This window comes from Phyllostomus discolor, chromosome 2, assembly GCF_004126475.2.
Source record: "Phyllostomus discolor isolate MPI-MPIP mPhyDis1 chromosome 2, mPhyDis1.pri.v3, whole genome shotgun sequence".
In the NCBI taxonomy this organism is placed as follows: domain Eukaryota; kingdom Metazoa; phylum Chordata; class Mammalia; order Chiroptera; family Phyllostomidae; genus Phyllostomus; species Phyllostomus discolor.
In genome coordinates, this window is record NC_040904.2 from 138337727 (window position 1) to 138364621 (window position 26895).

General features: G+C 35.3%; 1 protein-coding gene across 2 annotated transcripts in view; it reads right to left on the reverse strand.

Moving 5' to 3' along the window:
- The window catches only part of TMTC2 (transmembrane O-mannosyltransferase targeting cadherins 2), a 399848-nt gene that overhangs the window by 164182 nt on the left and 208771 nt on the right, over positions 1-26895 (reverse strand). For both annotated transcript variants that reach the window (XR_004901498.1, XM_028532039.2), the window contains exon 4: positions 13403-13517. Coding sequence is in view for 1 of the 2 variants with exons in the window: in XM_028532039.2 (XP_028387840.1) it covers positions 13403-13517 (115 nt within the window). In the remaining variant the exon portion in view is untranslated. The remainder of the gene's footprint in view (positions 1-13402; positions 13518-26895) is intronic.

Sequence of the window (26895 nt, forward strand, 5' to 3'; positions counted from 1 at the left end):
TGGCATTTTAATTATGATGTGCCTTGGTTTGATTCTCTTTAGGTCTAACTCCTTTGAGAGTCTCTGTGCTTCCTGGACTTGTATGTCTATTTCTTCCACCACATGAGAAAAGTTTTCTTTCATTATTTTTTTCAATTGAGTTTTCAATTTCTTGCTCTTCCTCTTCTCCTTCTGGCACCCCTATAATTTGGAAGTTGGCATGTTTGGCAATGTCTCAGAGCCTCCTTATTCTATTCTTATTTTTTTTTAATTCTTTTTTCTTCTTGCTGTTCTGACTGAATGCTTTTTTCTTCCTTATGTTCCCAATTGTAGCTGTGAATATTGGCTTCATCGCCTCTACTGCCGATTCCCTCTGGATTTTTCTTTATTTCACTTAATACAACCTTCATTTTTGCCTGTGTCTTTTTTATGCTGTTGCAGCACCCAATGAGTTCTTTGAGCATCCTGATAACCAGTATTTTAAACTCTACATCTGACAGATTGCTTATCTCCATTTCATTTAGTTATTTTCCTGGAGTTTTGTTCTGTTCTTTCCTTTGGGCCATATTTCTTTGTATCCTCAGTTTGGCAGTATACCTGTGTTTCTTTCTGTGTATTAGGTAGAACTGGTTTGACTCCATCTTAGTAGCATGGCCTCATAGAGGAAAAGCACCCATCTGGATGAATGTGGTTTCTTTAAATCCTTGGTGGTCGGACTTTCATACAGCTAGATTTTCTTATGAATCTGAGTGATGTTTGTTTTGTAGTTTAGTTATAATTTTTGCTGTAGTTGTGCACAGAGGTGAAGCATGTTTACCTATACTTCCATCTTGGACAGAAGTCTCTTAACCCGCCTGTTGCCAGCCAGGTAGTCCAGTTGTGTAGAGTTTTTTGGTGAAACATCAAGTCACGTGGGTGACTCAGCACCCGTACAGCCCAACTGATGTCCTGTGACTTCTGGATTTCCTAAAACTAAAGTCACCTTTGAAAGTGAACAAAATTTCAGACCATTGATGAGATACAGGAAAATATGATGTGGTAGCTGCTGGCAACTGGGAGAACTATATGAGGTCCCAAGATACATACTTTGAAGGGGACTGAGGTGTCATTGTCCAATGTACAATGTTTCTTGTATCTTGTACCTTCTTCAGTAAATGTATTTCATACACATGGATGGATACTTTCTGGACATGCCTCATGCATTCAACATTTATTTTCTACTGTGAGCTAAGTGCTATAGTAGACACTTAGCATATACACAAAAACCCTGGCTTCATAGAGCATACATGTTAACAATACACAAAATAAACTATAAATTTGTATTCAACTAATATGACTATATGTGTTAGAAGATGATACAGTTCATGAGAAGGTGATCAATGTAATGTAAACAAAGGAATCGAGTAAAGGACAGGAGTGTGAGAGTTGGGGAGGGGCTGCAGTGTAAATATGTTTCAGCCAGGAGTCCTCACGTCATTCTTTGAAGCAAAGAAAAAAGGCATATCAGATATACATTAGCCATGGATACTACTTAATAGGTTACTTATATAAGTAACATATATAATAAAAATAAGCAGCTAAGATACTAATTTTTTAAATTCACTTTTCATCTTAATATCCAAATATCGTAAACTTCAGCTATATGTTGAACAACTTCTCCATCATATAGGCAAACCATAGATAGTTTTTGTGTAAGAGAAGAAATAAATTAAATGGAAGACAACATTACTATATTTCCTGGTGTGTCTAGAAAATAAGTCATAGTAATTGGAAATCTGCAGAGGACTGACTGGAAATACACAAGTAACAAATTTACATCTGTTCATATCTCTTCTGCAGCAAAAGGAAAAGGGTATTTTCTTGTTCCATAATGCAAAACCTCCTTCTGAGAAAACAAAAGTTTACTTGAAATTCTGTTGCAAATCAGCCTGCACTTCCCAACTGAGCATAATTTTAGGAAAAACAAAAAATGCTTCTAGCCATTTAAGCAATGTTCAATCAGTTATAAAGTTAAACCAAACAAAAGGCCTTAAAACAGGATATTATTATGGATTTTTTAAATTTTATTTTGATTTAATCTTTATTGTATTTTCTCATTACCATTTAGTTCCTTTATACTCCCTCCCCACTGCAGTCATCACACTGTTGTGCATGTCCATGAGCCCTTTTTCCTTTTTGCTCAATCCCTCTACCCGCTACCCTCCCCTCCTTTACTGTCACCTGCTCTCCATCTACAAGTCTGTCCCCATTTTCCTTGTTAGTTCAGCTTATTCATTAGATTCCACATGTGGGTGAGATCATATGCTATTTGTCTTTCTCTGACTGGCTTATTTCACTTAGCATCATGTTCTCCTTTATAAACCTCTTTTATGGGCTTTCTAAATCGTGTCCTCAAGTTTACCTACAGTGCTCTGGGTGAAAATGACTATAAAATTAAATGTCCTTTTCATGAGATTTCAGGAAAAATACCTTTCATCATTTTTCCTACATGGAAAACAGTTAACTCTCTCAACACAGTTAATCCCAAATGCGTATTTCTACATGGAAAAGCATAGCCTACACAGTGCCATCTCACAATCACATTTGCCATAGCACACCTGTAATGCAAATGACTATACAATGATTTAACCTTCTTTTGCTCCAGGATCCAGTTTCTAAAAGGACTCTGGTTTTCCCCAACTTCACTCTGGATTAAGGTGACTAAAGCAAGGCTTAACAGTTCCAGCAGGCAAACCTAGACACCAATACTAAAATGTGTAGTTTCCACTGCTATAAAAGAAATAAGTATGAGATAGTAAGTGGTTTAATTTAATTCTATTCAAAAGCACTTGTTGAGTACCAAGGAAGGACTAAAGACTTAGCTTTGTGCTAAAAACAAGACATAAATGATTTCCATCTCCAGTCCCCAAGAAGCTCTAGTGTGAATTTCAGTTCTTCAGTCTCTTTGTCCATGCATTTCATAGAACAAAACCATTCTCAGACATATCCTGCAGCTTTGTGATGAAATGCTATACTGTACTACATTCAGGAGAAGTGAATAATATATCCAAACTTCTAAACCTATGATTTATGCCACTATTTTTTTCCCTGTGGGGACATAAAAGCACCATAGAAATACTTAACTTCATAGTACATGAGCTTTGACCACTTTCACCATTGTTACTATCCTATCTACCCATCAGCTTCACAACATCAAGCACCTGAGTCTTACTTGCTTCTTCTTGAGCATACTTTATAGTTCCACTTTCCCTACCACACTCCTAAAATATAGGCATTCTCCAGGATGCCATCCATTGTCCTTTCACTTATCCTTATACATATCGCGCGAGTGCTCTCTCTCTCTCACACACACACACACACACACTCTACAATTAGTTTCAAATGACATACTAGGATAATTATAACTCCAAAGTCTTCACTCTCTATTCCAGAATGCTCTCATAAGCTGTAGAAACACATTACAGTTGCCTAGTAGAAGGAAGCCTAGTAGTTACATGAAACTCACATAGCTAAAACTGAACAACTTTTCCCCAAATCACAGTATTCATTTCTTTTTCCAGTGTGATTCCTATTTTCTTTTATTAATTTTTTTCTGCAGGCTGAGTTAGATCTCTTTGCCTTCTCATGAAAATATAAGCATATCTCTTAGAAAAGATGTTACTTTATTACTTAGATATTTTAAACCCAAACCTCAAGCTACTTGAGGACAGAAACTACACTCTTTGTCAGCTACTCATACCATCTAGTACAATGCCTGTCACTCTGAAGGTACTTGGTATTTGTTGATTAAATCAGTGGATCCTTATTTCCAACACATAGATTTGCAAATATGCTCATATCTATAAATCAGGGTGTCAAACTCATTTTTCACCAGGGGCCACATCAGCCTCGAGGTTGCCCTCAAAAGGCCAAATGAAATTTTAGGATTGTATAAATGTAACTACTCCTTAAGTAGGGCAATGAGCTTGGCGCTGCCACCGGGTAGAAACAAGGTGCCGGGCTGGTTAAAACAAAGTGGAGGGTGGTTTTGGCCTGGGGGCCTTGTGTTTGCCACCTATGCTGTAAATGTAGTTAGAAGATATACTCAGTGTTAACCAGACCTTAAAACTGGTCATTATTTGATCAGAAATGTGTGAAAACTAGTGACATTTGACATAGGTGTTATAAAAATTGGGGATTTTAGAGTGGTAAAAAGAGATTTCACCTTGAGAGCTAAAGGGTAAAATCAACCCAAGTGAGTGGGAGAACAGGAGCACAGAATGAACTGTGGAAAGAACATGGCTCCCAAACCAACAGATCACAGTGTCACCAGTTTAACCACATTAACACAACAGGAGTACAAAAGGTAAAAGTGCACATGGAAAAATGGGTGGTGTAATGCTGAAGAAAGCTCTGTAATTTACAAAGGCAAATGCCAAGAGCACTTATTCTAGACCTTTCCAGGGAAGAAGGAACTTTAGCCAAGGGATATGACAGCATCAGGCTGTCTTAGGCTAATGTTATAAATTAATGCAGTTCCCCACCTTTTTGTCACTAGGGGCTGGTTTCATGGAAGATAATTTTTCCACATACCAGGGTCAGGAGTATAGGAGGCAGAGCTTGGTAATGCAAGTGATGAGAAGCAGAATGAAGATGTTGTGCGGCCAGGTTCATAACAAGCCACAGACTGGTATCAGTCCACAGTCCTTGGGTTGGGGATCCCTGAATTAACTCATGCAGTACTCCTTAGTGTGAGGTTCTTATAATTGAATATTTTCAATACACATGTAGGTAGGCTCACCAAATTAACTTGTGATTCCCATAAAGACTTGATTGAACTTTGAGTCTTTCTAGTACCAATGACAATATAGTGAAGGAAACCTTGTGGAAACGCTGGTACCCAGGGTATTTCTCATCCATCTGTGTGTTTTCTTTCTCTAAGTAGGTTTCTCTGGGACTGATTTCTGCAGGCAACTAAGCACCAGGCACCTGAACAAATCTAATTTCTTCCCTTGGACCACTTGTAGACACTCAGTGAATACTACTGAAAGCTGTAAGATGAGCTTTCATGTCACAAACAATTTGTAATTTTAGCTAATAATCACATATGATGCTTAGCACCATTAAACCTACAGTAGAAAATGTTTCAGCTTGTGCTTTTTTGTTTTTTCCAAATTGACCTGGATGTATTCTAATTGAAGCTTCTCCATAAAACCATTTCTGACTTCCTCTTTATCATCCTGCAGATATCCATGTTATATATAGTGATTATTCAGCCTTAACCTATTCTAGAATCTTGACAAGACAGATTTTGTCAAATTTCATCAACATATTATATCATGGATAAAACTCAAGTGTGGATATTTTAATGCTAAAATATATTCAAGAACTTATATGTGCAAATGCACATAAATGGTTGATGAAATGATTAAAGATAATTTTCTCTGGTTTCACTAATCACTAATTTTTACCTTCAAAAATATTCTCAATAATGGTTAGACATATTTTTAGCCTATAGAGATGGTTAATATTACAGTAATTCTGCAAATCAGATTTGAAAATTACTGAATGGCAAATTCAAATGGTTCTATGAACAGAAGTCAATTGTATAGCCACTTATATCTCAAGTAGAATTTTAAAAGGCTTATTAACATTTTAAGAACCCTGAAACATCTTATTATCCTATATTTAATAAATCAGAATGAAATAATATGCTTTATAATTTGCTATTTAATTGTCTTCTGATTAACAAATGGAAAAATCAGATTTTGTTGAGTTGAAACATCCCTTGGCTGGTTTCCCAGTTAAGTAACATATTCATTATTTTCTCGTACTGATTCTGAAGAAAAGGCTGTGTCCAATATTTGTAATAAAGAAAATATTTCCAGGGTTTGGTGAAAGAAATAGAAAGAGAACTCAAGCCATGACACTAAATGACATATTCCAAAATCTTTATTCCATATCAGTATGTATACAGTAACCATGATCTCTGAGAGGAAATTTTACTACTCTTATGTTTTTTGGACAGTGATTATTTTCAAAGATATATGAGGGGGACCCCCCAAAAATCCTGGGATTATCTTCTGGAGGGCATGCCCCTTGTAGTACAGGCTTTCCCCGCTAGGTGAGTGTTCTAGGAACCCATCTGTGTCAGTGTACCAGCTGGCATTGTTATGAGAGGCTGCATTCAGCTTCAGTGAGTTTTTTAAAAGACTCTTTCAGCGTGTTTGCCTATTTCATGATGGGTGATTTATGAGCAAGCACATCTGCCCATACTGCACTGAGTGTTCAGAAGTTTTGGGGCCAAACCACCATGACCTTTATACCCTACCCTCCCTATTCACCCAATCTTACCCTAGGTGACTTTTTTTGTTTCCCCAGATGAGCAAAATCCTCAAAAGGAAATGTTTTGCTGACCTTAAAGAGGTGAAACAAAAAAAAAATGGCAGAAGCACTAAAAGACATCAAAATCAATGAGTTCAAAAACTGTTCTGGGCAGTGGGAAAAAGTCTCGATAGGCGTATTGCATCAAATGAGTGTATTTTGAAAGTGATTGAAGTTTAAACATGTACGGATAAATACACAACTTTTTATAAATAAATTCCATCGGGGGGGATTCTCCCTCATATGTGATGGGAAAAAGTTGTAGAATAAATCATTATCAAGAGTCAGGTGAGTAAACATGACCATTAAGACGAGCTGGGAAAGAAGCAGGTCAGCTGACATAATGGGCAGGACACAGGACTCTTGTCCAATAAACTTAAACTTTGTTCATGTATTTTCATTCATTAGTTTACTCACTAGTTTATTAATCAACTCATCTATTGTTTATTTAATTTAGCTCATTCATGAGCATGCCAATTAACATATCTACTGGATAATTCATTATTAACTTATTCATCAACATATACATAATTTTGAGCCCATTTGCCGAGCCTCACGGTTGGCACTGGGGATAAAATGCTACCTAAGGCTCCCCTGCCTTTAAGGAGATTATGCCCTAATTAAGAGAGATGTGGTATCAGAAACATTATTATGATGCAGACTAAAAAGAGTCAAGTATTAATTTGCTCTGGTGAGGCTTAGGAGAGATACTTATCTTTCATCTCTGAAAATAGAAGAGGTATCAAGAAATGTTCCCTGGAAAAGATATGAGCTGAGACATCAAGGATGGTTAGGTATTAGCCAAGCAGAAAGGATGGGGGGTAGGATGGACACAGGTCAGAGGGAGGAAAGATGGCAGAGCATGTTGCAGGCAAAACAAACAGCATGTGCAGAGGCCTCCCAGAGAATAAAAATATGACCTATTTGGGAAAACTCCAAGAAAGAAGCCTCAAATAGAAATCAAAGAGGGAGAAAAAAAATACTTGGAATCAGGCATATTTTGAAAAAGTAAAATCTAAACAATCTGGAAAAACTTACTTAAAATGCTCTTGTCATGCAAACAGGTAGGTACCTGCAAAGTTGCTCTGCATCATCCCAGGAATCTGACAAGGGCCAGATGAGTTGTGTATCCAGAGCCTGCGTGACCCCAGGCCAGAGGAATTTCACCAAAATCTCTCAGCTCCATTTCCTTTATATCAGACATGCCAAACACTTCCAGGCGCTGCTGCGTGATAACTCTCCTGAATTCTCCATTTTGGGGGACCAGCCTGCTTACCAGGTATACCCTGGACACCCCACTCTGTCCCTAACACACACATGTACATACACACACACCCAGAGAACTTGTTTGGGAACCCTGTCCTGAACTCTTGCCATTTGGCCAACAGCTACTTTCTCTATCATTTGCACTGTTCCTCACTTCTCATGGGTTTCTCCAGCTGGTTTTCAACACAGCTCAAGGAATGGTTCTGCTCCATGTCAGCTAGCACCACCTCCATTCCATAACCTTGGATCCTTCTAACCTCTCAACCGTTTTCAAACCTGGCCCTGAATGAACAAATGTACCATTAGAATTGGATCTATGGTAACAACTCTGCACCCAACTTTTTCCTTCACTGCTGTATCCTCAGAAGTTAGTTCCTCCTAGGACAATTCTTGGCATCATTAAATATATAAACTTGTTGAAATTCTGTGCAAAATTTTAGCTTCTTCATAAAGGAGCCTTATCCCACCCCACCCCCAACTAAAATCTACTCTCAAGGCTCTATCTCTCCTAAAGAGAAGCTCCCAAAAGGCAGCTGTTATTGGTTAAATTATCTCTTCAAAAAAAAAGTTATGCTAAAATCCTAACCCACAGTACCTCAGAATATGAACTTTTTGGGAAACAGGGTCACAGCAGATATAAAATGTTGAATTAACCTGGGTGGGCCCCTAGTTCAATCTGACTGGCAGCATCATAAAAGGATGTGAAGACAGAAGCACAGGGAAAATGCTATGTGATGACAAAGGCAGAGATCAGAGTTATACAGCTGCAAGCTAAGGAACTCCACAGAAGGCCAGCAAACCACACAAGGAAGCAAAGAACTTCCCTACAGGTTAGGGAGGGAGCGTGGTCCTGTGCACACCTTCCTTTCAGAAGGCTAGCCTCCAGAACTGTGACACAATACATTTTTATTGTTTTAAGTTTGCGGTACTTTGTTAATGTCGATCCTAGCAAACTACTACACAATCCAACCCAAATGTGAATGTATTTGTTTCTGAAATTTTCGAGAAAATGGGACTCTAGATATCTTATTGAAGAAGGCTCTTTATAACCTGAATATGTGGTTATATAATGCCCATTACTAGTCTTATCACTTATATTGACGAATGGGACCTTCTCTGTTCTGATATGGATTTCATAATTCATTTATAAAATCAACAAATACAGTTAGAAATCCTCTAAGTATGGGAAGATACAATAATCGATAAGAAATTGCCACTACCTCAACAAGCTGAATATGAATGGAAATGACCACCGTGCTTCAATATTCACTTCAGACAGATATTCTTTATGTTGCAGAAGTATCTATTTATTCCTAGTTTATTTATAAGTCATGTCCTCTGAAGCAGATGGTGATTAAAAGCCTTCATGGCATTTCTAGAGATAATCACATAATTTTCCTTTTCTGACCTTTTAAATTAAAAGAATGTAGCACTTGAATGGTAACATTAAATACTGTACCATTAATATAAAATAAATGCCATCTGATAGTGGTTGCTTAATATTTAATATGCTACTGCATCCACTATATGAAGTGTAAGACATGTCAACATTTGTATTAATAAGTATAATTGGCCTCTTGTAGTTCTATTATTTTGTTCTTGCTTCTTTGCTTTTTGTCTTGTTTTGATTTTTTTTTGGGGGGGGGGTGTTGGGGCTTGTTATCCTCTTTTGGTTTTGGTGTTACATGTAGTCAGATCTTTTGCTATCAGCTTTATCTGGCTTCACAGAAGTAAATGAAAAGTGTAACTGGGTGCAAGAAATATAATTTCATCAAAGATTTGATAGAACTCATGAAATGCCTTAACTTGGTTTTTAGGGGAAAAATTCTTTAATGTGGTTTTCAAATTTTTCCAGATTATCTGTAAGCACGGACTGAAATGATATCAAAATAGTTTATTAATAATGAATTTGGATAAATAGAAAGGCTTTTTGCAGCAGTTTATTCTTGAAAGCAACTCATAGCTCAATTGTAAACCCATTGCTAATCTTTCAAAAAAAATTCTATAGAATGAGTTCAGTGAACTCAGTAACTGACATAAAAAAATACTCTCTATTAGATTTAATTCCAAGTATTTTATTTCTACATGTAAAGGTTATTTGAATTAATTTCCCCCTACATTTGAAAGATATATATTGAGGGTGTTTCCTCCACACTGTTTATTAATTCTGCAGAAATATGAGTGTACAGATATAGAGTCAAAGCATTTTAAGTTGAATTCTGGCTCCTGTACTTTTCGTGTGACCTTAGACAAACTGCCTCTCGGTTTCATTTTCCTCACTTCGCAGGCTTCCTCTGAATACAAACTGTGACAACATTTTTAAAGAACTAAGAAGAGTACTTGGTACATATAAGTAAATCAAGAATTGCTATCAAGAAAAATATTCAATATTACTCCATTACTTTATAAATAGGAAATATAATCATTTATATGCACTTTTAATAAATAACTTGATATCAATCCTACAAGAAACTGTCCTCAAAACTTAAAAATCTTATAAGGCAATGGTGCCTAACTTCAAATATAACATATCATTTATACTGTTGCTTAGTTAATACTTTTCCAAATCATTTATTCTCTCTTATCACATAGAACAATATTGAGATGTGCTATACAAATGTGCTAGTCATACTTTTTAAAATTTTAAACATAAAAGTAAGTATACAAAATTAATTCTGGATTATCTCTGACCTCCTGGAATCATCCCATGGCTGGCCAGTGGTGGTGTACCTCACTTTAGTAACTATTGTTTTGAGTTACATAATGATATGTATCTCCAGGTTATTCCCCTAATAAAAATTACTAGCAATATGAAGATTTTTAATAATTTATAAATAAGTAGTTTTATGAACACTGAATGAGTTAAAAAAATCTAGGTTGATGATTAAAAGTTAAGTAGAGGATCTAACAGAAGTTTATAATTCCCCATAGCTTCTGAAATTCATTAGTGAATATAAGTGTTTCATGCAACTAATATACATTTATTAGTTTCAGGCCTTGGTCCTAAAATGTCTTTAAGAGACGTAACTATAACTGATGATATGAAAAGTAATGAAATCTGCTACTACCACAACGGAGCAGCATCCGGTTAAATGTACATACTGGTAAAGGCTGAGCAAAGCAAAGTCATTTTCTTTGAGGATTTTAAATAGGACAAGGAGCAATTTCTGTACATCAGAGAATTATGTGATAAAAATAGCATATATATCTCAAAAGAAAAGAATTATTTTCAAATGGTCTCTAAACTATCTTTGAGAAAACTTTTTTTCCCTACCTCTGTAAATAAATAGAAAAGAAAATGTTTGTTCTTAGGACATATGATACCACATATATTTATAATATTATGGGTTGCAATAGACCTGTCTTAGTGTATTTTATTGATATTTGATAAAAATAACTGAAAATTTCCTTATTTTGAGACATATTTTATTGACTATCAGATTTCTGTCAACCAGATGGGTTACATAGTCTAATATACTGAAATCATTGCCAATATTTCTTGTGAAATTCAAGCCATTCTCTTTGCGCTAACAGTTAAATGTAGTTAAAAAACCTGTCATAATAGTGAAAATATTTTGGAGCTAGCTATGGCATTTATGACATATCTAATTTTCCCACAATTAGTGAAAAAGAAAAAGAAAAAGCTGATCTTGTTAACAATCATTTCTCCAGCAAGAATTTTTCATTAGGATTTGGGGATATATGTATATGTTTTCATAGTTTACATATGTATCCAGATAGGGAGTTTCATATTTAGATTACACGTAAATTGAACTTGTCTAAAAGAATAAATTTCTCTTCTCAGAAAAGAATAAGATTGGATAGACACATTTCCTTTTTCCTTCACCCTTTCCCAACAGGTGTCAACTAGCGGTAGGTAACTGTGGATATGAGAGAGAAAACCACATTCAACAAAGAGGTCCTGGCTGTTCAGCTTACTTTCTACTCCAAAACACATGCAGGATGAAGATGAGAAGAAAACTCACCTCCCATATTGCAAGGCAAGAGACTTCTTTGACAACATTACATTCAGATAAATAAAAAGAGAGGCGTTTCTGTAAATTTTTCAAACTTTTAAGGTTTTTCCTCATCAGATAACCAAGAATATAGTAATATCTCATTTAGATGAAAAGGACATGTGGAAAAAGACACTGTAGGAGTATACAGATATATTCATCCAAGTAAAAAAAATGTAAACTCATGATTTCAGGGAAAAGTATGGTAATATATTTGGTGAAGCAAGAAACACAGCAGAGAATATCAGGCATTGTGTCCACTGGAGAGGATGTGCTCCACCTGAAGGCACTCCAGCGAGAAAACAAAATTAAATCAGTGCGGGTCAACAGGAAACACATGCTGACCTAATTCAGACCCCAGGCCAGGGGACTGAGTCCCCAGTGTTAAAGTGTAGGAGGTTAAAAATAAGTTAAATATGTAAATGAGAAATTAAACTGAGCTTACCCTGTCTGCTCTCCATTATATATTTAAATTTTTTTCTATGTATTTTTATTTTATTTTTATCTGTGCTTTCAGATGTAGAGACTACAAAAGAATCAGATGTAGCCAGGGCATAAATACATACTGAAGTTAAAGCTGACAGATTAGTTTGATACTGTCAGTATTACACAGCTCTCATTAAACACAAGGAGGAGACGTCTTTTTTTGCCTGGTCCCTTCCTGCAGGGAATGGGTCCTCCATTCATTTCAACTTTAGTGACACTGTCCAAAGAGATATCTCAGAGCCCCTGCCACTCTGCCCAGTGTTTCATCCAAGAGAGGACACATGAGCCCAAAAGGATCAATCAAGACCGTTTTCCAGAATCAACAGAGTCACGGAAGCAACTTCTTCTGAGATCAAGGGTCAGGATGGTGTATGCAAAAAGGTGCAGAAATCATCTTTCCCACCAAGACAGAGTTCCACAGAGAATGAAGTGAACCCAGAGGAAACCAGAGCTACAACTAGAAACAAAGTCTTATAACATAAAAGAGCACCTGAATCTAATTGCACCACATCCAGTTAACACCAGGAATTTTCAATTATGGGAGTTAATAAATCTCTTTTGTGTTTAAACAAGTTTAGATTAGGTTTCTACTACTTACAAACAAAAGAGTGTCATAAATATGAGACAAAAAACGGATTTTGATTCATTTGTATGTCTCCACTCACATCTCACTGTACCTACTAGGGACTTTTCATTCAAAGAATGAAACCAATTTTTCCCCTGGGGACTTTCCTAATCCAATGTACACAAATATTCTAAATTATCCAATTATCCCAACCTAATTATTAGCACCTTTGGAAAGGGGCAAAAAAAAGAGCCATTATCTTATGCACTAACTCCCCAGGTTTAATACCTGTTTCCTATATACTTCAACATATGCAATCTTTAATCAAGGACAAAATCTATCAATAGATATCTATTGATATCTATAATTAAGATATCAATTATATAAAGTATCAAACATAACAGGTTTATTGAGTGAACCCATCTAGGTATTAATGGAACAAACTGAAAAAAAAACATAAAAGCATTTAAACCAATTTTTGTTATATGGAATAGTACTTAAAAAAAAATTCAGCCATGCCACATCAATACACATGAATATCGATGAGGTGGCCCATAACAAAGAAATCACAAATACCGCCCACCTACTGGTCTCTGAGGCATGATTAATGAAATGACTATTTCAGAAAAACAGCTATCATCATCTCCATTTGCAGCAGTTGAATCAATAGTCCCTCTCACTGTGGGTTTCAAAGAGGAGCCAAAGCAGAGAAAGCATGCATACTCACAAATTATAAAGCATGTCTGCCATGTTGCTTCGGTAGTACAAAGCATTTCTATAGGCGCTTTCAGCTTCAGAAATTTTGCTCTGACTCTTCAGAACATTTCCAAGGTTACCCCATGCTGCCAAGAAGAGAAAGAAGTATTCAGGCTGAGTATCAATCCAATTATATGTGACATGGTCTCAGGCCATCAGGAAGCACCACAGGGAGAGAAAACCTTCATAAAACATTTTTAGGATGGAAAATTTATTTCCTTTATACTCTAACATTTCATCAAACCAGGAGATTAAATACAACCAAAGTCTAAAAAAAAATTAAAGTAATTATTATGTCTCAAAGCTGATACACATACACAGTTCATCATAGGCCTAAGAACAATGTTATCTTAAGATCACCTACAAAGACTTCATGGTCTTTCATTTCCAGTAGGGGTCTTCATGGCCTGAAGCAACTGTATACTTACTGAACCAAAAACTGTAAGAAATCATGGTAAAATAGACAAAGATTTCATTGAAATATTTTAAAAGTGGTAAATGACATAGAAGAACTGGCATGAAAAGCAAGATAACTAAACAAGATCAAAACTATAAAGAGGCTTAATAGGCACCGGAATATATGAGTAAAACATGCTTCTGAAACAGTGAAATATATATGGTTTATTCATATATATTCTTTATACCTTTCCTGCTAACAACAAATGCATGTGTGTGAAAATCAGTATCTCAGCAGACGTCTACATTTAATCCTGTTGAAAAAATCTGTATTTTGTGTGCCCTTTATTTTTCACCCCAAATAACCATGATTTTTCAACATTAAAAAGAATAAAGGTCACAACATCAACAGTGGCCCCAGGCTAACTTAGAGAGCCATAACTTCCAAATAGGGAAATGGGTCTGATCTCTGAAAGCAGAACTATCCCTCAACTGGGATGTTTCTCTCATCTTCTTTCCTTCACACAGAGAAAGAGATGGGGTGTCAAGTCCTAAAACCAGTGTCCCTCCCAGCTAGAAGGGGGGGATGGAAAAGTGTCTTTGTCAAGATCATTTATATGGGTGATCACTGACTCTACCTGAAAAATAAAAGGGGTTTTAAAGTATCAATTTTTTAATGATTAAAAAAGTGTAGAATCTTTCAAACCCAGATGTGCCTGTGCACCCTAAAATTTAACATTCTGGGCCTCAGCTTACTCATCTGTGAAATAGGAAATATAATTAGTATCTAATAGGCTTTGTGATGAATATTAAATTAGTTAATATATGTAGAATGTTTAAGATAGTATCTGACACATGGCAAACACTCAATACATATTTGATATTATCATTAATATTGTGGTTGATGCTCTTTGCAATTTACAGTGTCAAGCAGTGATTATAGGAATAATGTCAAATATTACATACTTTATGCCCTTATATTATGTATACAAAATAATAAATCTTTTAATGCTGTCTTTTGCTGCTGATGGAAAAAAAGAGAAAAAGCACTGAGCTTCCAACTGTCCAGAACTTAATACTGCCACATAGCACACAGTACACTGACTGCACTACATCAGCTGAATTCTCAACACAGTCCTGTACAGAGATATTATGCCCACTCTGTGGATGAGGAAACGGACTCAAAGACACTAAAAACTTGCCAAGTTATTACTGGAGTATTAATTAGAGGAGGGATTGCAAACCAAGGCTGGCTGCTTCCTAACCTTTTCCACCCTCCACCTAACATTTTCATGCCACAGTTCATCTTTCACTGAAAAACAATATTCACATACTTCTTATGAATTCGGCCTTGGTATCATGAGTCCACAGAAAATTGAATCCCTAACTTGAAAAATAAAAAAGAGTTCCCTTTAAATTACTGTCAAATTCAAATACCAAATGCAACAAGAAATATAAAGTAGAGAAAACAAATAGTAAAACAAATTATAATTATCTTCAAAACAATAGGCATAACACCATGTATATTTCATATGTACCCCCCTCCCAAATTGATAAAGTAGGACTCTGTGGAAACTTCTACTACCCAGGCTATTTTTCAGTCCACCTCACCTCTCCGAAAGTTCTGATCTGATGTGACATTAATAAAATGCAAACATACTTAGGTTGGAATTGCTCCAGAGAAATGCACCCAAGTATTATTTTAAGCACCAGGAAAACACCACTATGATGATATCCCATCTAAACCATAGTCTTAGACCATAGACAATTAAAAGAACATTAAAGCAAGGAATCACCTTAACTATTTTAAGGCATTTTCCAGAGAAACACTGACAATTTTTACATACTTATACTTCAATCAAATAATAACCTAACAAGCATTTCTCTCATTAATAGTCAACAGGCATATAGTTTTATGCCTAGAATATATGGTCACTCATTCGGTTGTTTGTTCATTTCTTCATTCATAAATGTATTTACTTACTAAACATACTTTTTAAGCACCTATTTTGTGCCAGGGACTTCCTTAGGAGCTGGGACTTAGAAAGGTACAGACATACAAGTTCCCACCACTCAGAACTTAGCTGTGAAGTGGTAAGGTAAGTGGGACATGAAAAGGAATACCACACAATAGAACAAATGAATTAACTTCAGATACAAATAACTTAAAAGAAAGTAAGACAGAGTGCATGAGGCTAATTTAGATAAAGATAACTTACAAATAGGGAAATGGGCTTGACTTCTAAGGAATAAAAGATAAGGAACCAGCCTTGAAAAGCCTGGCGATTCCAGATAAGAAGAATTTTTAGAGCAAAGGGTCTAAAGAAAGAATGAATTTGATTATTTGCAAGAACAAAAAGGCCAGCCAGGTGAGTAGCCAAAAGATGAAAGGCAAGGCTGTGATGAAGTCACAACGACAAGCAGGGTCCTTCAGCCACAGTAAGTCTGAGGGTTGTTTTATTTGTAATGGGTGCGGGACGACTTTCAGAAAGTTTGTGAAAGGACTTAACATTTATGAAAAGGTTATCCTGCCTTCCCTGTGGAAGAAGTACTCACTTCAAGGGAATAGGAGCATGAACAGAGAGGCCAGGCGAAGGCAGCTGCAGTGAAGCCGCGTGCGAGAGCAGGATGGCCTCCACCCGGACAGACAGCAGAGGACGTGGTTACTTCAAAGTGAGAATACAATTAAGAAGCTAAAAATCATTGGCAAGGTTATCTCTACAAGGTAAAACTAACATTCTTTTTTTTTTTTGTCTAGATAAAATCTTTCATATCCTATGATTAAGTTACTGTTGTGGGTGACTGGGAAAAAGAAAAGGAAACATACATTTTAAAAACAATTTTAATTACTTCTGGATGAGAGAGTAAGAGTGGGCGAGAGGATGAGAGGGAGGGCGAGAGGATGAGAGCAAGGGAAAAAAGGGACGAGTTGGGATGAAGAGAGGGGCATACGCAATCTTACAGAGGAGCAGCTTGGGATCAGATTACTCAGAGATTACTCGGTAATTTTACTAAACACAAAGAGAAAAAGGTCATTGTATAACAACCCACAAAATACCAAACATCCCCCTCTCTTGCTATAAATGATTATTTATCCAGTCATAGAATGGTTTCAGCATCCAATCTAAAGGACACACCACCATCTTTAGAATTTCTCCCAAATCACCCAACCAAAGTTGAAATCCTGTAAAATACATAATAACACACTTCAGGGTCCCCAGGGTGCAGTGGCCCCTCACTGCCAGGAGTAATTGAGCCACCTTCTTCACTGCAGGGGGTGGTCTCTGATTAAAGGGCACTGACATCAAGGATTTCATCATACTCAAATATGAAAACAATTCCCGTGCAAAATCCCTTCTTTCTGAGACAATTTTCCTCAATACAGTGTTTATAAAAATGTATTTTAGGTTTTTTAAAGTAAGAGCTGCCAAAACTAAGCCTAAAACTGTCACACACATTTATTTTTGGCATAAAAACTGCTGTCACTATTCCCATATTTTCAAATGTGGTTGATTTTTGTAACAATACTACCAAAACTCAATGCTAACATAAAGATTAATTCAAAAAGTATAAAAGTAGACTAAATAATATGACCTAATACAAATCTGATCAGTAGTCAATTAAACAGTAATTCTTTTCATCAAAGCTGTTCATCTGTCCCGTTCCAATGATAAAACAAAAAGTGAAAATCATTGTTGAACTGAGAAGCCATTTAAAATATAACTAGTGTATATATATTCCAGCTCAAAGGAAAATACATTAAAGTGGACCACAAAAATACATCTTAAGTGGGCTAGTATGATGGTTTCATATCTACATAATTACTCTACGGAATTAATCACTGTAGCTATGGGGTTTTTTGACAAATTTGATTATGTCAATCATGTCAACTTTTTTGTATCATGTCAGTTTTTAAATCTGGCTGGCTTAATTGTTAAATATACCTGTAAGTATTCAAACCAAAATTTGAAAGCTATGGAAGAATAGTCTAAGGACCATAAATTGGACAGTTTAACATTATAAAGATGTCAATTCTCTCAATATTAATCTATAAATCTATGCAATACCAATCAATATTTTCACATTGTATATTAAGGAACTCAAAAATGTATTCTAAACATAATGTATGAGAAAAGTGAAACTGGATTTGCATACCATATTCACCATATTAAAAGGGAAACTTGAGATTTATAAGTTAAATATGAAAAGGTAAATCTAACAGAAGAATATGTTGGAGAATATTTCTATGAAAGGGAAAGGGATTTCTTAAAACAATCTCCAAATATAACAAAAAAGGTAAAAACTAATGAATTTCAGTACCTTAGAATGAAGAACTTCTATTCATTATATCCTGAAGGATATTAAGAACAAAGGTAAAAACATATAATATACTAGGTAAAGATAATTCAAATATCTAAATAGACAAGGGACTGTAATTAAAAAATAAAAGGAACTCCTAATAAAGTCACAACAACAAAAAATAAATCTTGTAGAAATAAAAGGGGCAAAGGATATGATCAGGAATATATAAAAAGGAAAAACAAAATAAATACCAAGCATTTTAACCAATACTCAAATTTATTAGTGACCCAGAGAAATGCAAATTATAACAAAATATACTTTATGCTCAGGTTGGGAAAAATCAGAAAATTGGATGAAGACAAGCACTGGCGGGAAAAGGACCCTATGCCCTGTTGGTGGCTGTACAGCCCGGGCCAGCCCTCCTTCCACCAGCTGAGTGTACTAAGTCAAGTCGCCAAATGTCACTGACCAAATCACGGTTAAACCCTGACCAGAAATCCAACTCCCAGGGTAATTCTCACCTGGGAGAACACAGAGGGGGTGTGTACTCTTAGTTTTGGTTATTAGTGAAGTAACTGACTGTCCACGCTGGGAACACCCTGGAGAAATTTTATGGATTATGATACAGCAACAAATTCCATGTAAATACTGTAAAATGAATGGACCTTAAAAAGCTGACAGAGAGACAAAATATTGAATGCATTGTGTCACACCACCAGTTATAAATACTAAAAATTCTTTCCCACCCAAAATATCAATACATATTTTACAAGAGTATATTACAATTGAAAGGTACAGATTTAAGCACATTAAAGCAGCTGCCTATGGTGCAAAGGGAAAATGAAGTCAGCAATAGAGATAATAAATAAATAAGTAGATGAATAAAAGAGAGAAAACTTGCAAGGATCATCCTGAAAACAGGCCATGAACTGAAGAATCTAATTAATCCAACACTATGCAACTAGGATGAAGGGGAAGGGAGAAAAGAAAAATTAAGGTCATACCCCTACGTTCTTTTAAAATAGAGATGGAGTTATCCTATATCTGACTTCAGGAATAAAAGGTTTTAACATTCACTAAACTTTTTCTTGTACTAAGACAATTCAAGACAGATGTTTGGGATTATCTTCAAATTTTCACTTGGTAATTATACTTTGGACAAACAGAACTTAAAAGGTCTTGTATTTTCATTAATATATAATGTCATTTACATTTTTAACATTTTAGGCCCATATATTTTATTGATGTGTTCATTTCATGTGGTGATTTTTAGAAGTACAGCTTTATTGAAATAAAATCTGTAATATTTTTCCAAGAAATTCTGATGAAGCCTAAAAAAGTACCTGTGTTTTCTAAGGTCTGTATTTCAACAGACAAGTGCAGACAGATTAAATCAATCCACACTTTAAACTCTAGAGATAATATAATAAAGTGCTTGTTTGAAGTTCAAAACAATATAATTAGTTTAAAATCTCAATGGAACTTTTATAAGTTTTTCCCAATAGTGTTTCACAATATTCAGAGTACTCATTTTATTCCTGTTCCTCTACAAAACGAGTATTATAAGAAGTTGCTCTTACATGGGGCCAGGGGGACAGAGCGGGTGGAGAAGTAATATTTATATTATACTAAAAATCATAATAGTGTTTTTTCATCTACTTAAAATTTACAATTTGCTTAACAGAGTCCAGAATTTATTTAACTTAATAAAAACCTTTGAGGTATATTTCTATACCCATTTCATTGATGAGAAAACTGAGGTTAACTTATTAAGTAGCAAAGTTAATGACAGGAAAGATCCAGATCTGTTTCCAGGCAATGGAATCTACTTAGAGTTAAGTCTAGCTCACTCTCTCAATATTGTGTTTGAATACAAAGCAGAACAGCATATTATAATAATATTTTACATATTTAATTGTGGTACTGAAGTAAAAGATGAAAACAAAATAAATCATCCAAATCATCAAAATAATGTCATCCTCTCAGAACTGCTAGGGGTAAAAAACTCCAGAAACAACAATATAAAATTATCTGGTACTGATTTTTACATAACGTATTTTCCATACCAGAGAAAAATTAATGCCAAACAATATATTAAGTGTTTTACATTTCTTTGAGAATTTAACTTTAAATGTCCCATTTTCCAGTTAACTCACTGGAAATAGAGCATATTATAAACTGTATAAGCAAATGGCTGCTGCTCAAAGATGCTGCAGACTTAGGTACTTTAAGATCTTCTAAGTGCCCCCTGGAGATGCCTTACACGTGACAGAAATGTAGTAAGCATAACTTAGTAAGTATGTGGCTTAACATGATTTCCTACAATTAAGTTTATGTGATGATTACATTAAGGGAAGACAAGCAGATGCTACCAGATATTACTGGAAAAGCTTTAGAAAACCTGATCTGTGAAGTTATTTTACTTTCGAAAATAAAACAAAATTTTTTCTGTTAAAAAACCAGAAAGTGAAGAGGCAGTAGTAATTCTTATATCTCAAGGGCCCTTCACACTGATACACAATTGCATCTAAAAGGTATCTACTTACAAAGAAACTTGATCTTAATTCAAAAAGAAACCTCTTCTTGTACTTAGTCCACAATCTGCCACAGTTTATTTTATGTTCCTTGAAAGACAGCAAAAACAATACTCACATCTTGCTAAAGTTTTTCTGAAGAGAAAATCAAATGTGAGCACCTCCTAGAAATAAGTGAACTACAGCAACAAATACCTGCGAAATTTCTTCAAAGCCCTTATTCAAATGCATAGTAGTTCCAAGTTTATGGAGCAAAAACAAACTTATTCTGAAATAATTACTACAATTTTATATCTCTGATATAGTTTGCAAGATCAATGCAGAGTGATTTGAGCAATTTAAGAATAATTTTTACTTTATGTAAAACATTTAAAGATATTATGTTAATTTATTAGAAAAGTTAAAATAATTTTCTTACGATCCTGGTATACACTGCTCTTTAAAAATTAGCTGAAATGACTGTTTTCTTAGTATTATTATTTAAAACTTAGCTATGTAATATTCAGACCTACATAAACAATTGTGTCTCCTGGATTATTATATCAGCATTTTCACTTCACCAGTGCACAGAACGCAGCCACCAAAATAGGGAAGGACTCTCACTGCTCAATTTCGCCTTCACCTTTAATTTATTTTTACCTAAGAACCTTTAATATACATCTTCACTCTCTACATCAAAATCTTGAGTTCTATATATGTAAAAGCTAGCAAAATTGAAGCATTTGACCACATTAAATAAGGTGATAAATACTCAACTTTGTTTCATCTAACTTTGAGTTATTTGTTTGAAATCAGAATGCTACCACCAAAGAGTTAAAAATTAAAGCTTTACCCCATTATCTAGGCCATACCAGCTGCCAGTGAAAATAAATACAGGACTAAATAATCATAATTATTTCTATGTAGATTAAAGACCTGTTTTTAGGCTAGATTTCGAGGCTATGTTTCCTATTTTGCTCCTCATGACAAATGAAACTACCGTCTAGTGTATCTCAGGTGAGGGACTGCGGCTCTGAGGACAGAGGTGCCCCACGGAAGATAACAGAGCTGAAAGCTGGATCCCATCCTTCTGGCTCCAAAGCTCTTGCTTTGAAACTATATGGGGCACTTGGAACTGTAATCCAAAAATGGTATTATCAAACTACAGTTTAAATAAACATTTTAAAATATGAAGGTTAATTATCTAAACTTTCTAGTTACAATGGAGAGCGGAAGAAAGAAGAAAGAAGGCAAGGGGAGGGGGAAAAGAGCCCTGTAACTCCATGGAAGTGAAGATACACGTGAGTGTGTTTTCTTAACCACAAGGTTTTCACACCCCATCTATTGGTAATGATTGTGACGGGGTCAACTTTTGTAGCCTGGGCTTTTCACTAATTGTGTGATAGTTACTTCATATGACTCCAGGGAAAGAGGAGCTCTTATAAAAGCCTACGAGAATTTATTTTTCTTAAAGTAATTATACCCCAGATTATTACAGAAAAGAATGTTAAGTGGGTTAAAAAAACATGTGTAGTTAAAATCTTAAGCGAAAAAAGTGGAAATAATTTAAAGATTACGATTACTATAATATCAGCATAACAGAATACATACACTGTAAACTTATACATAATTCTAATTACAGCAGTTTTTTAATGTGCAGTTGTTTCTCTTGTTTCCCTGTCTTTGGTTACTTCAAATAAGCCTGAAATGAAATGCATTCCTAGTAAGGGAAAATGTATTTAAAAATGAAGTTAATATTTAGTGTTTCAATAATATGTTACAATATTAAACTTGACCACACTGTTAATCACCATAATATCTTAGTACATGTTGCATGTCCCCACATATAGTTCAGTGCCTGTTTCTGTTTTTGTTCTAACATATACTGGGTTGTTTCTTACCATTTACTGTATGCAATCTCTACCATATCCCTGACATTGACTATGTATGAGACACCCCACGTCCGTAGCCCAGTCTGTTATGCTGAGTCTTAACCTGAACTTGCCTTTACTCATTAATTTTTCATCCGTATTCAGAATTTTTCTCATGGCCTCTCCATTCAAAACAAACAAACAAAAAATCTGCTCTATATCCCTTTCTAATAGCAATGTTCTCTCAGCAAAGTTCCTTAGTAATTACATAACCCAAAGTACTATGCATTAAGACAGAAAATACCACTTAGATTTACAAATACAGTGACTGGACTGGGGGAGGAATCTGGAAGCACCCGAGCCTTGGAGCTCTCCTCCAATGTTACCAACAGATCCTTTTTTGTCATCATGCCATTAAAAGTAGTAGAAAACTGGGTGAATATGTGACTGGCATGCCATAAATACTAACCCTATTCTGTAACAGACATACTAATTCAATAAAGGCTTGTTAGAAATTCCTAATATCTGGCTGACCCCTCAACCCAAGAAGTTGTAAACTGGTACCTTTAGGTCGAAGGTAAATTCTAACAAGGAGCTAAGCTGCTTCTAATTTCATATCAGAAATAGAACTAACTATCCATGGCATGTACTTATTTTATGTATACATTCACGCAAGTTATAAAATACAAATTCATAATTGTTTAAAGAATAACACTAAACAGATATATAACATTTTGAAAATACTTTAAAAGAATGATGTAAAATAAAGTAAATATACTTGTTTCTTAAAAAAAGAAAGACACAAAACTGTCCCCAAAAATTCCTTATAGCTTGCTTCTATCATAAATGGTAACCAAGTCTGGCTCAGCTCTGAAAGATGAAGACCCATTAGGAAGGTGAAGAGTCCTCAGACAACTATATCAAGAGTGCTAAGTATCTACAAAGGAAAAAAAGAATCCTTGAGAGTTTTAAAAACTCTCTCCTTTTTTTGTTTTTAATCAATTGCTCATTATCCCACAGAAAGGCCTAACGTCGTTTGCACGGGTCACTGCCATTGAACGGCCCAAGGTAAGTATGTTTCTAGTGCCACTAGTATGTTTCACTAAAAGGAACTTAGATGCAGAAATGTAAAACAATATCCAAAACCTAACTTTCACTGCTAGTCCTGTTACTAATTAGACATGGAGACACCAAAGTAAATTACTTGACTTTTCTATTTCTTATTATCAATAGTAAATAAGTGCAATAATTTACTAAACTTGTAATGTTGGCCAAACACTAGGCTAGTGTGCCCCACATACTTTATCTCATACAGTATTACTGCTAAACTCACCAAAAAAATGAGAACCTGAGGCTCAGAGATGTCACAACACTGTAAGGATAATAATAATAGGTATGAGTAGTTGGGTTGGGGTTAGTACTGATGTCTACTTTACAGAAAAGTTTGTACATTCTGCCATACTGTGTCTTCTAAAGCATACCGTCTTGTTTCTCATCTGTGAAAAGGTATAACAACACTTGCCAAGTTAAACTCTGGCATCAATGAGATGACCAAATAAGATAATAGATGGATAACTCTCCAAAAGTACATTATTATGGAAAAGGAATGGTATCTCATCCATAAAAAGTATAACTAAGCAGATATACACTTTTAGAGGATATCCCCTATATTCTTTATATATGAGCATGCTATTAAGGATTTCATTGCCAAGCAAATCTAGGCCAACAAAAATAAAACTCAAGGCAACAGTAAATACTTTGGAAGCTAATTTTAAGGAAAAAAATTATGCAAATGTTCAAGATTACACTTCATAAAAAAGTTCTACTTCTAATATACAAATATATCTCAAACATAGTATATCAGTATAATGAAAGCTATGTTAACTTCTATGTATTAATTTTCAATTACTTTATCAACTCAGCAGCTAGTGCTTAACAGGGAAAAAGTAGTTAATACTAGAAAAAAGTGGCATCAGAAATAAATAATCAGTAAAATACACATTTAAAGAACAAAATATTTATGAGTGCGAAAAATGTTATGCATGTTAATGAGAAAAGGAGAACAATTAATTTTAAGTCAGTATGAAGTTTCCAAAAATAAATATTAATTACTTTTGCTATATGAACAAATATTGGGTAACTATCACTTTAAACTAGTTTCTTCTGTACTTTCAGCTGACTACTAACAGAAAAGAAGATGTTAATTTTCTTTGCCTTTTTCTGCAGCTGCAGGACGAGCAGATAAAGGTTTTTGAAAGGCTATGTGGGGGGACCCAAGATGGCAGAGCTATGTAGAAGTTGCACTTACCTCCTACTCTGACCATGTAAAATTAAAACTAAATTATATAACCATCAACCTGCATAACTATCTGAAGACTAGCTAAACAGCAGAGTAGATAAATTCAGTTAAAACTTTAAAGAAGTACACATAAAAAATACATAGAAACCATAAGAGGATCTGTTAGAAATAAAGAATACAGTAACTAAAATGAACACACATGGAGGAAACAATACCAGGTTAGATGAAGCAGAGTATCAAACCAACAATTTGGAAGACAAAGTAGCAGCAAACAGAACAGCAAAAAGAAAAAAATGATTTTAAAAAATGAGGATAGTTTCAAGACGGATAAAAGACTTCAATATAAGTTGTGACACCATAAAAGTTCTAGAGGAAAACACAGGCAGAAAATTTCAGACATCCCACACAACGTTTTCACAGTTACATCCCTTAGGGCAAGGGATATAAGGGAAAGAATAAACAACTGGGACTACATCAAAATAAAAAGCTTCTGTATGGCTAAGGAAAACATCAACAAAATGTAAAGGGAAGCAACTGTATGAAAAACATATTTGCTAATGACACCTCAGACAAGAGTTTGATCTCTAAAACATATAAAGAACTCACGACTCCACTCAAGGAAGACAAACAACGCAACTGAAAAAAAAAAAATGGGCAAAGGACCTGAACAGACACATCTCCAAACAGGACATACAGACGGCACATACACATATGAAAAGATGCTCAGCATCTCTAGCCATTAAAGAGATGCAAATTAAAAGCACAATGAAATACTACTTCACACGAGATAGAATGGCTATCATTAATAAATGAACAAACAAGTGCTGACGAGGTTGTAGAGAAAAGGGAACCCTAGTGCACTGTTGGTGGGATTGCAGGCTGGTGCAGCCATTGTGGAAAATAGTTTGGAATTTCCTCAATAAACTAAAAATGGAATTGCCTCATGACCCACCAATCCCACTGCTGGGACTATATGCTAAGAATCTCGAATCACCAATCCAAAAGGACCTATGCACCCCAATGTTCATAGCAGCATAATTTACAATAGCCAAGTGCTGCAAATAGCCTAAGTGCCCATTCTTAAATGAGTGGGTCAAAAAATTATGGTACATTTAAACAGTGGAATACTATGCAGCAGAAAGAAGGAACTTTTACCCATCGCTAAAGCATGGATGGAACTGGGGAGCATTATGTTAAGTGCAATAAGCCAGACAGTGAAAGACAAACACCATGTGATCTCAGCTATAAGTGGAACCTAATGAACAAAACAAACAAATGAGCAAAATAGAACCAAAGACTTGGAAATAAAGAACCAACTGACACTGACCAGAGGGGTGGTGGGAGAAGGATGACAGGGGAAAGAAGGGGAAGGGGCAAGCAAAAGAACATGAATGGAGGACTCATGGGCATGGACACTGGGGCGGCGGGGGGGGCGGGAGGGTAGGGACTGACCATGAGAGTGGGGAGGGTGGGATAGGGATGAGCAATAGGGAAAAGGGAGGGACAACTGTAACTAAACAACATACAATTTTTTTAAAAAATGAGTATAGTTTAAGAAACTTGTGGGATAATACCAAGCATAACAACATCCATATCACAGAGGTACCAGAAGGAAGAGAGAGCAAGGATTGGGAAACTATCTGAAGAAATAGTGGCTGAAAACTTCCCTAACCTAGTGAATGGAAAACACACACACAAGTCCAGGAAGTATGGTTCCAAACAAGACGAACCCAAAGAAGCCCACACTAAGATACATCGTAAGTAAAATGGCAAAGTTTGAAGACAAACTTAAAAGGAGCAAGAGGACAGTTACACACAATGGAGCTCCCATGAAACTGTCAGCTGATTTCTCAAGAGAAACTTTTCAGGACAGAAATAATTGGTATGAACTTTTCATCAAAGCAACGAAAACCAAGGACCTACTACCAAGACTATTCAGCAGTGCTATCATTTAAAATTAAAGAAAAAATAAATAAATTCCCAAACAACAAAAAGCTAAAAGGATCAATCTGAGAAGAGGATATAAAACTTGTACACATTTATACACTCAACAGAAGATCACTTAGGTAAGGAAAATTTTGAT